This window comes from Merops nubicus, unplaced genomic scaffold (assembly GCF_000691845.1).
Source record: "Merops nubicus isolate BGI_N331 unplaced genomic scaffold, ASM69184v1 scaffold25510, whole genome shotgun sequence".
NCBI classification, from domain to species: domain Eukaryota; kingdom Metazoa; phylum Chordata; class Aves; order Coraciiformes; family Meropidae; genus Merops; species Merops nubicus.
The window spans coordinates 1-11402 of record NW_008585230.1 but is presented as its reverse complement, the minus strand read 5'-3'; the positions used below and the strand labels follow the sequence as shown (position 1 = coordinate 11402).

The 11402-nt window shown below is 50.9% G+C and overlaps 1 protein-coding gene across 1 annotated transcript; it reads left to right on the top strand.

The window, feature by feature from the left end:
- Window positions 1-205: 205 nt before the first annotated feature.
- On the top strand, window positions 206-11399 carry ZSWIM7 (zinc finger, SWIM-type containing 7; the record flags this gene model as incomplete). The annotated part of the gene is made up of 4 exons (XM_008947011.1): window positions 206-281; window positions 2190-2211; window positions 5872-5974; window positions 11376-11399. Coding segments are annotated over exons 1-4 (225 nt in total), but the record flags the coding sequence as incomplete, so codon positions are not given.
- Between the last annotated feature and the right edge of the window lie 3 nt (window positions 11400-11402).

Sequence of the window (11402 nt, the reverse complement as noted above, 5' to 3'; positions counted from 1 at the left end):
TACCTGAGAGTCACCCGGGGTTTTTGAGAAACGCTTCGTTCAATTAATGGGTAAAAGTCACATTTTAAAAGTTGCTGAGGTTGCCCTTCCTTGGCCTGGCTGAGATCGAGTACTACCCAGAGAAAGTGTCCTGCTTTAGAGCATGAGCTTTGGGACTTCTCCCCATCTCCCGTTCTCTGTCGCGTTCCAGTCATGAGCCCATGCAATGGACAGTACTTTGCCAGCGGTAGCAGAAGAGCTCTTGAAGGAGATCAAAAAGGCTTTTCAGGAGACCTCCCATGGTAAGTAAAGAAAAAAATCCCAGCAGGTGGTGGGCCAGTAAATACCCATCCCAGCAGGTGGTGGTCCAGTAAATACCCATCCCAGCAGGTGGTGGTCCAGTAAATACCCATCCCAGCAGGTGGTGGGCCAGTACTGCTGGCACTGCCAAAGCTGCAGGGAGCGAGGAGGGCTGCCAGCCTCCCCTCCTTTGCATCCTCTGCAGGCAGAAGTGCTGCAGGTTCTGCCCTGTGAGGGGTGGCCTTTGCTCGCAGGAGTGACGAGTTGTATCTGGTGTGCCCAGCCCTTGTGTCCCTCTCTGGATACAACGCAAAGGGGTTTGAACTGCAAAAAATGAGGAGCAGCCCCCTTCTGAAAGTCAGACTCCTTCAAAAATGAGGCCAGGCTGGACAATTTTTGTGACATGGGGTCTAGGACAATCCTGCTTGCTTAGAACTTAGAGCACGAGAGGTTGCACTTGGGAGATGATACCTTCTGTACTCCTAGGCAGGCATTTTGTTGTGCCTGCTGTGTTGCTGTTTTCATAGACTCACTGATTTCAAAATTAGAATTGAAAGGAAAATCTTCATAATAAAGACCACGTTTCCTCACTGACCAGCAGAGGGTATTTAAGTGTTAGTGATCAGGGCAAAGAACAGCTTTGCTGTTGCTGGTCTAAAGTAAGCAGGAACCAACAGTTGCATCTTGGCCAATTCTAGCAGCTAGTTAAGAGCAACTACCTCCACTGCACTTTGGATTGCAGTTCTGTAATTGGTGCTGGAAGAATATTTACTGATTGTGTTTACTTGATAAGTAGCCCAGAATGGTTCCTCCTAAGGAAAGTGGCTGTTCAAGGGATATTTTAAACTGTGCTAAAACAAACCAAATAAATATTCAGAGAAGTCCATTTGAGCACAACTTTGAGTGGGGAATGGACAGAGACAATGTCTAAACTGTCAGGGTGACCACACTGACAGCTTTCTGGCATCCTTGTAATAGGGTTTCCATCAGCTTAGAACAGATCCAAAATCTACATGTGACTTTTTGAAAGAACTTCATAAATTTTGTTTTCAAACAGGAAAAAAAAACTAAAAACAAACCAAAACCAAACCAGGTCAACATTCCTTTTAAGGTATACTTCTTAAAGAACTAAAACAGCACTGAGACATAAATGTGGGAAAAAACTGATCAATCACTTTAGAGAATTAAACTGGAATAAAGTTGGAAAAGTCAAACCAACAACCTAAGTTATAGAGAATATTTTGAGTTGTCAGAACAACAAAATTAATTCTGATTTTCAACTCAGCAGTCCTGATCTTCCAGTGGAATACAGAGTACACTGTGTCCATTAGTGATAGCAGAGAGATCAGATGGGATGATCAGAGCCTAAGCTGTTAGCTACAACAAAGAGTCTAATTTTAAGTGTAACTTTCCAGCTTGACAAGAAGTTCCAATAAATGAAGACATTATGTTTCTGTTAGAGCTATAAACTAGCAGCCCCTGCAAGACTGAGCTGGGAAAAGAACAACATTTTTAAAGCTTTGATGCCAAGAGTTCTGAACACATGCCAAGAGACTTTCAGGGAAACCAATGCATATATTTTTAACCCACTTCTTAAAGTGAGATGTTGAGGCCAAATGCCTTTTCTTGCATGCTTTTAAAAGCAGGATATTATAAAAGTCTATTTGGGCTTCTGCATTTTTTTTTTTAAACGAATCCTCATGGTTCTGATTGCTGTACTTGGTAAGTGCCTTACCAAAGCAAATAACTTTGCTGCTCCTTGCTGCTTTTTGGTGGCCAGAGAGGATGCCTAGAGCACTGCAGCCCCGTGTGGCCCCTGGGGGTGTGCTGACACTAGCCCCCTGTGATGTTGATGTCTCTCACAGTCAGGAACTTCAGCAAAATCATGCTTCATTTTCCTTTTCTTGCAGTCCCTGATGACCTGCTGCTGGGGTAAGTGTCTTTTGCTTCAATCCTTGTCCAAGTGTCCTGCTAAAGGGCAGTTGATAATCTGCTGTCCTCTTATTTTTGTCCTTTGTTTGACCAGTACATGTTTCTCATGCAGAGTTGCTACATGTTTTTTGCTGGTAGTGGAATTGAAGGTCCAAAGAGATGATCTCAAGGTTTTTTTCCAGAGATCCATGAAATTATCTCTGTATCACTGCCTCTCCCGTGATGACTTGCTCTAATTTGGGTGGATTAAACATGCAGAAGTCCAGGATGTTTAACCTGAGCTCTGAGTCCAGCCCCAGCTCTGGGGTGAGTGTTCTGTAAGAGTGGACTGTGTTTCAGAGTGATTCAGGCTGCTGGAGTGCTGCATCTCCAGCAATGGTTCAGGCCATTGTGAGCACAGCAGCATCTGAGATCCCTTCTTCTGAGTCACAGGCACGTGTGACAGAAGGGAAGAGGAGAATGTCTCATCTCTCTGCACAAGGGAATTGTTATCTTGGAGACAATCCTGAGTTTTCCTCTGTTTAGAAGAAGTCTCAGGTCAGCTCCACCACCCTTGCTTTGATTGAAGCTTGTGAGTGTTTCAGTCATTCCCAAGAGTCACCCAAGTTTCACAGCTTCTGCAGCCCTCACTGACTGCTGTTGAAGGCAAAGAAGAGGCACCATCCCAGTGAGAAGATTTTCAGATTCATCTTTAACTTTGTGTTCCTGCCTGTAACTCAGGAGAGGAGATCACCAGGAACCCTTCAGGCCTTAATATCTTTGGGTCTAATGTTATCAAGCATAATACCTGTGAAAAGTGTGAGTGCTGGCTCCCTCCTGTGGGACCACACTGGCCTTTGGATGGTGGGATTATATATGACAAGTCTCCTAACATTCCTTCTTGTCATAGAAGAAAAGGAATTCCCATGTTAAGTTTAATAACAATTGGGTGGTAACTCTTGGCATTTCCATCCATTCCCTGTGACCAGCAGCTCAGAAGTATTCTGATTTAATTTCTGAATCTCTTCCAAATCTCTGAAGTCCTTGAATTTCCTTTGAGCATTCCCCTTACTTATTTCCTGTTAGGCTGATCGAATTATATATATGGAAAAAGAATTCCCCAGATTCAGAGGAGTTACTGAAACTCATTAAACTCAGCCCACTTCTAGTCCTAAACCTAAGCATTAAAGAATGTCTTACACTGAGTGTCCCCCACCCACCTCCCCGCAGTCCTCGGGTGAAGCCAATCCTCATTTCCCTGGGTGTTCAGCAGAAGTTTTGGGCTTCCTGGAATAAGTCTGTCTGCTTGGCCTGCTATCAGTGAGCCTGACTCAGCCTGTAGGTCAGCCGTGCTGCAGGGCTCTGCCTTGGCTCCTTGTGTCTTCACTGGGGTTGGAAATGTTCCTCTGCTTTCTTTCTCTTCTTCTCCTGCTCGTGTTTTGTACTGTATTTTTATCACTGCTCATTTTTGTGTTTACCCTTGTTGCTCATCCAGACTACACAGATTTTTCTCAGTGTATAAATGGTCTCTAAATTGAATCAAATTGTGCCTGAGCTCTTTGGAACACACTCAGAGCAGCTGGATTTATAGATCTAGAACCACTTTTAAGCCCCCGAGCTGCTTAGACAGTAGGCTGCAGGTACAAATGTCCATATTTGACATGCAGCTTATCATATATCCTTGCATGGCATCAGCAGGGGACAAAACCCTCCTTGCAGAGGTGTGCAGGCCATGAGTACATAGGTAGAAATTCCTGTGCCTTCAGGACTCAGCTCTGTTTTTCCACTTGGTGGTGTGGAATCTTACAGCAGTGAGCACAGCAGCAGCCAGACACCAGCGTGTGCCTCTGTGGTGCTGCCTCCCAGCACTGAGGCCGAGGAGATGGTTGTGTGGAGGCCATGGTCTGTGGGAAGGAAGCATGTACCTGAGCCAACCTGGCCAACCTCATCTTTACCCCATCCCAGGCACTCTCTGATCCATAAACCCTCTGCAGTGGCGTGTCCCTGCAAGGTGAGGTGCCCTGCCTGGAGGGAAAGGGAAGGGAAGGGGTTTTTAGGGAGGCTGGAGTGACATAAGGCATGTGCTCTATCTGGGTGTTTGTCTGGAATAAATTTGCTGTGTCTGAGCCCTGGTGCTGGATTTCAGATGTGAAACTGCTGCTGTCCAGTGGCTCCATGTGCAGTGGAGTGTCTCAAGTATTTCCCTGGTGATCTTCAGCTTCCTATTGATGCACTGTGGTGGGCAGAGAAAGAATAATTTATACATCAGCTGTGAGTGTGATAGAGCAGATGAGATCACTACAAAATGACTTGTATTCATTCTTCAGGGTTTAAACCAGTTTCCCTGGGATGAGGAAGGAGCCCCACTGCTGCATTTCCCATTGCTCCAGGCTCTGTCTCTCATCATTGCTCTCTCCTTGCTCTGAGGCACCACCTGTGGGCTACAACTGACCTGTGATCAGATCCAGGACAACTCATCCAGGACAGCCTGTAGGTGCAGTTAAGGTGTCCCAGAGCACAAGCCCCTCTTCCCCTTAGCTGAGCAAGGTGCCTCTGTGTGCTCTTGTCTGCCTGGTGCTGTCCCCACTAAAATCCCTGTCTATGTGCATTGTGCTCGTGGCACAGTTTCAGTTTCCTGCCACAAGGATAACTGGGCTGTGTGTGTGACACTGCCTGTGGCTTCTCTTGGACCCCCAGAACTGTTCATCCCCTGGGATTTCCTTCCTGCACCTTCTCTTTGCCAGCACATCTTGCTTTTGCTGCTAGAGATGCAGTTTCCCTGGGAGAAGACCAAGTGTATTTAGGGTGCTGGGCAGAAGCAAAGCTTCCAGTTTTAGAGTCTAGATTCACTGTTTTATAAGTTAAAGGCAGTGTTCTGTCTACCCAGAGTTTGTATCAGAAGAACTGTGGGAATACTAACCCACAAAAAGACCAGTCAGGTCACTGTAGGGACAACCTGTGTCTCTGGCTTTACCTACTACACCTTGGCAATATCCAGTGATCTGGAAAGGGGCTGTCAAGCCAGAAATGCTGCTCAAAGACAGCTCCTCACCTACGTGGCTAATGCTGTGCCACAGTCACAGAGACTGACTGGAAAAAAAACTCACTTCTGTGTCTCTGATGCACTTTGTCTCATTTTAGTTCAGGACAGGAACCACTTCATGTCCTGTTTGTGCAGCCAGAGTAATGTTTGGGGTCATGGTGCTGAAGAAGAAGCACATAAACTGTAATGTCCTGTGTAAGAAAAATCTTTGAAATACCTTATAAACCAACCTGAATGGAATTTTGCAAAGAGATGTGGAATTTTTTGCGAGCCACTTGGAAATGTGGAAGTTCTCTCAAGAACATCAAAACCCATGTAGGTGCTCTGAATAGCTGGCTGAGTAGAAGCTGTCCTTAAGCACTGAGTCCTGTCTGTCCTCCAGGAGAGCAGTCGTCAGCTGAGATTGTCTCAGAGGACAGGGCAGGGATGGGTGGTGGCTTGTGAAAGCCAGGGAAGCTGGGCATGGCAAATGCCTTTCACTGCTTGATGGGGTAACAGTGCTGTGACTGGTGGGAATCTGGGAGGCAATGGGAGCCATTAGCTACAGGCACATGGGCTCCATAGGGTAAATCCTATGGATTAAGGCTCAGCCAAGTGGTGTCCTTCTGTGGAGTGACTTGTGGCACGTTCTCTCTCAGGCTGAAGTTTGTGTTTGGCCCATCTGCTGTCCCAGCTCTGGATCTGGTGGATCAGCGTTCTGTCACCCGGGTCACAGCCCCCAGTGGAAGGACTCTGTACCAGGTACACACACATTTCCCTCTTCAGTCCTACTTTTGGGTGGTTTCCAGGATTTTCCTAACTTGCAGAACGTGGAAGGGTGCTTGGATAAACCCAGAGAGAGTGTTAGTGTTGTACAAACTCCTGAAGTGATACTGGGGAGCAGTAGCCATGGACTGGAATGAGGTCTGCATGGAACACTACCATCTTCCCTGTGGCTCCCAGCCAGTCAGAGATGATTTCTTACATGTTTGTGGGTCAGGAGGAAGTTTTCCAGGGATTGCTAATTTTGCTTTATGATCTTCAACCTACGCAGCCCAGGCAGCTCTTCCTCCTGACAGGCTGTACACAACAGAGTGTTATCTGCCATCACTGCACTGCTTTCCCCATTGCATTCCAAATCCTGTGTCCTGGAGACTCTTGACCTCTGCTTGGTGACAGGATCCCTGCTGCTGGGAGGAAGCAGTGCAGGCCAGGTCTGTGGGCTTCATTCTGCTTCACTGTGGCCAAGTCTGTGAATCACAGAAACATCTTCATAAAATGGCATTTTAGAGAGAAGAGCTCACCTTGGCCTGAAAGATCACACTGCTCCTGCAGAACAGGATCAGAGATGGAGCTGAGGCCCAGCAGGTGAAGAGAAGAGCCACTGACACTTCTTTCTGACTTTTCTGTGGTGTGGATAAGTGCCATCTCTGGTGGGGACAGTCTGTCCATTCTGTGAGCTGCTGGCCAGCCCCATCCAGCCCCCGGGGTCACAGCCATGTGCTGTGCCCTAGCTAAGGCAGAGGGACCCTGTGCCCATAAGATTTTGGTGAAGAAGCACCCAGTGCCTTCTGCTTAGCACAACTAACCCCCTCGGGCAGCACAGCCACCTCCATTCTGGACCTGCTGCTGCCCTGTTTCACACACCAGAGGAGGGGGGATCCCTTTGCTCATTGGTACAGCAGCCAAGAGTAACACCTCTAAATATCCTTCCTGCAGAGGGTCTTCTCACCTTCACTGGGGGTGCTGTGGGGTGGGAGAAGAGCTGTGAAGCCAGGCCTGGGTAACGACACAAGGACTCCTCACGTGCTCAGAGCCTGCAGGGCTTGGTTGCACGTGGAGGGTTTATTGCTCCTGGGGCCTTGGGGAGGACATCAGCCCCTCCATGAGTCATAAACACAGGCTCAAGAGCACAGCCTTTGATTTGAGTTGAGGGCTTGCCTGTGGATATTTGGTAAAGCCTAAGAAGCACTGCTCCCAGGACCCTTAGGCAGCAGCTGCCTTGGTTGAATACTTAAAGGCTTTTCCATCTTTACTGTTTTTTCCATTTTTCCTGCTCAGCTGAATATGCCACTGGCAGAGGATGGTCATGCTCTGTCAGGCCATGCAGGCTGAGGCAGAGCTTTGCAGGCTGGGATGCACACTCTTCACTTGCCACCTTTTTGTGTGAGGGATGACAGGGACTGCCTGGAGCCTCTGGCCTTCCCAGGGAGCCTGAACCTCACATGCTCTCACCTCTTCTGTGGCATGGTGGAGTTATCTGCATCTTAAGAGGCTTAATATTCATCTCTAGATGCAGGAAGCCTCATGAGACATGGAGGATTTCAGAGAGGCAGGGTGAGAGGACTTTGATGTGCTGGGTGCTGCCCTGGCACCCTGCTCTGGACCAGGCAGGGGCATTGCTGAACTGTGCTGCCTCAAACCACGTGGGGTGGGGCAAGGCAGCTCCCCTCCACACTGCCCAGCCCTCTCCCACTGCAGTGAGGGGATGGAAATCCCTGCTGGGGGCTGCCCCACAGTCCCTGGATGGGACCTGACTGATTCATGCCTACTGAAGGCCCCCACATTGAGCTCAACTGGTGTGCATCAGAAAAGAGCCAGCGTCCAAACTGCTCTGCCCCTGCCTCTGCAGGCACAGAGAGCCCCCTGAGGGAAGGAGCCCCTGGACAGGTAGGCCAGGGCTGGTCACCAGGAGCTGATGCAGGAGCACTTTGTTGGGTGTGTTGAGCCCACTGGTGGGTATGGTGTGAGCCTGTGCCTGTCCCCCCAGCTGCCTGGCAGCCCACAGGGAGCAGCCCCTGCCTGCAGGTGCCTGTGTGCTCTGAGCAGCATTCCTCTTCAGTGCAACTTGGTTGCTGATTAAGGCCATGCTGACGAGTTAATTAACAAAGGAATCTGAAGAGGTATTTTCTCTGGGGGTGTGAGGCCGGTCCCATTGCGAAACTCTTCCTCAGCACAGCTGGCTGAGAGCAGGAACAAAGAGCAGAGCCTCCCCTGAGGCCTGGCTGGAGCAGGGACAGGAACACAGCCTGGGGCTGGGGAAATGAAACCCTGAGTGGGATGCTGCAGGGCTGGCTGGACAGCCTGCCTGGCTCCTCACTCCTGGGGCTCCTGGAGCCCCGTGGCCCAGCTGGGGGCTCCCCTCCCTCACCGGGGGGCAGGGGCAGTGCAGTGGGGAGCCACATGCACAGGCATCCCTTTCACTTATTCCCCAGAAAACGGGCTCTGCCCTTTGCACCCAGCTGTGGCTCAGCTGGAATGGGAGGAGGTGCTTTGGCTCCCAGCTGGGTCTGGAGAACTGCTCTGGTGGAGGCTGTGAGGCTGGTCCTGTTGTGAAACTCCTTCGGGTCATCGTAGCCAAGTGTGAGCTGTTGATGCTTCACAGACAGTCTGTATCACCCAGCACATCTGGGGCACTGCTTCAAGGGGAAATGGCTCTGCTCAGACAGGCCCTAGGACTGCAGCCACGAGTGCAGGCAGCTCTTGCCCTCAGGAGCTGAGATGGCAGAAGGAAGAGCCCTCAGTCAGGTGAAAGCTACAATTTGTCTTTTAGTGCTCAGACATTTGTGCCCTTGCTGCTTAACAGAGGAGTAGCACCAGTGGAGTATCCAAGAGCTGATGTTACCTCAGAGTTGTTCATCCCAGAGGATGTATAATACCTGTATACCTTGTATAATACCTGCCTACAGGCTAAAGCCAACCCTTGTCACTCCAGGGTAGGAGAAATCAAATAAGTCTTCCCTGCTGCAGAGGTGGTGGCTGCTGGCTGGTGGTGGAGCTGTGCTGGTTGTGAAGGGGAGAGCAGGGGCACCTGTTAGCCATGCCTGAGCCTCAGGGGTGCTGTGAGCTGTGGGAGCACGGCCAGCTAGCAGGGGCAGGCAGTGCTGTGGCCCTCCCCCAGCTGTCCCGTGCAGTGCTCACATCCTGCACTTTTATTGGATTCTTCTTTTTTATGTCTTTTTATATTAATTTCCTAGAAGTGCATGGCAGCCTGCCCCACTGGGGAGGGTTGGGGCACGGGCCCTGGCACGGAGCCTGGTGCTGCCTCGCTGCACGCCGGTGGCAGCAGTGGTGCCAGGGTGGCACGGCTGGCACTGCACACTGGCACTGCACACTGGCACTGCACACTGGCAGGGACAGGGACACCCCCTCCAAGGGGACTGCCCCTCGAGTGGTGCCTGGGTGGCACTGCTGGCCCTCCAGGCTGGCAGGAACACCCCTCTGAGGGCACTGCCCCTCGCTGGGCAGCCAGCAGGCGCCGGGGGGCGAGGCGGCGGAAGGAAATCTCACCTCATCTCAGAGCCAAGAGAGACCCCAGCGCCTGGCTGGGCTGCAGCTGGCCACTAACAGAGGCACCTTTTTCTCTTGGTCTTTGGATTTTAAATTCTGCCTTATTAGGCAGAAGCTGCATTGTTGCCATCTAGGTCAGGACGAGGGAACTGAGCCCAAATCTGGCAGTGTCTCTGTCTTCCTCCCCTCCTGAAAGGAAAACACTTCTGAAGGAAAGGCACCATCAGAATACTTCATCTTGGAAAAAGCAATCAAAGAGGCTAGGGAAAAACAAACTTATCACAAGTGAAACAAACAGCCTGGAGTATAAAGAGGGCCCAGGGTAAAGGCCAGACTGAAAAAAGAATCGTTTACCCCAAAATGGGAACGTGAGTCTTGTGTCCTGAATGTGCTGGGAGTAAGGGGGATTGGAGGCATAGGTGCTTCTGTGGGAGAGCTTAAACTTGTGGACGTTACCTGCTGGGCAAGGGGTGCAGGAAGAGCTCCAGGGGATGGGGAAACCTCCCCTTGCCAGAGCAGCTCTGAGCTAGGAGGGACAATGTTCCTCTGGAGGGGCTCAGGAGTGCCTGGGGTGTCCTGGAGAGGAGCAGCAGTCCACAGAGCTCCACTCATCACTTGTTTGTGTTCATCTTTGGATTTAGGTGTCTGTGTCTGGTATGGGAGAGGAGTGTGGTGTGCCATGGGAGCCCAGAGGCTTGTGTGCTGGTGATCCCAGCCGTGGAAATCCCCACCCTGCTCTGGAATAGCCAGGGAGAGTTAGTGCCCTTAGTGCTGCTGAGGCCACAGAGCCGACAGAAGGCACTTGCTCTGTCCTGTGAGACACATCATGGCACATAGTCTGTGGTCATTGTGTTTTGGTCATGGGGTACACTCAGTTTAGGCCTCAGAGCATTGGTAGAGTACTGAGCACAGGCTTCTGCTTCATGTGTGTTCTGCTCCTGCAGACCTTCTCTTCAAATAGGACAGAGCAGTTGGCTCTTAAAGTAGCTTTCTAAAAGCTCTTTTCCAGTCTTGAAGAAAGCAAAAGAGAAGGAATCCATAGGTTGGCTTTCCTGCACCACACAGTCAGCTCCAGCAGCTCCCAGGTTGGCTGTCAGCTTCCCCATGCTGGGAGGGAGTGCTCCCCTCCCCTGGCTGCCTGTGCCCCATCCGCTGCAGCAGAGGGAGTGTGCTCAGTGCCTTGCAGAGGAGCAGCATGAGGGAAAAGGAGGCAGTGCTGTTTCCAAACCAGAGATGGAGCAGGGAGCAGCTCCTCTGGAGCCTTCAACTTTGTTTATTCAGGCAAAGCCAGGTTCCAGTATCTGCAGCTGGTTTGGGGAGCAGAACCACAGGAGCCTTTGCAGCCTCCAGCCACGAACTGGTGAGAAAAGGCCCTGCTGTGAGTGCTCACTGCTGCTCTCCTGCTAGCTCCAGCTCCCTGGGGGCCCTGGACCCACAAGTGAGCTTTGTGTGACAAGTATCTGTGCCATCTTCAGCTATCTGGTGTCTGCCCGTGCTGGGAGAGGGCTGGCTGGAGGGGCTGGCAGCCCGCTGTGCTGCTGGCTTTGGGAGAGCTGGGGAGGGGGCTCTGTGCTCCCCTTTCCCTGATCTAGCAGCAGAGGAGTCCCTGGATCCGAGCTCTGCTGCAAGCAGGGGTGTACATGCAGGAGCACTTCAGGGAGAGAGGTGTGAAGAGCCCATGAGAAAGCTGAGGAGCTTCAAGCTCAGATGGGTCACTGCAGAGTCTGGGGACACTTGTCTTGCAGAAGCTGCTCACCTGTTGCAGGCTGTGAGAGAACATGGAGAGGACACGGGCCAGATGCAGACTGGGTTAGAGACACTAAAAGTGAAAGCTGCCTCTGACCCCTGCCCCCTCGGGGTGCCTTTGTTCCAGGTCCTGGGGAGCTCAGGCAAACTCTAC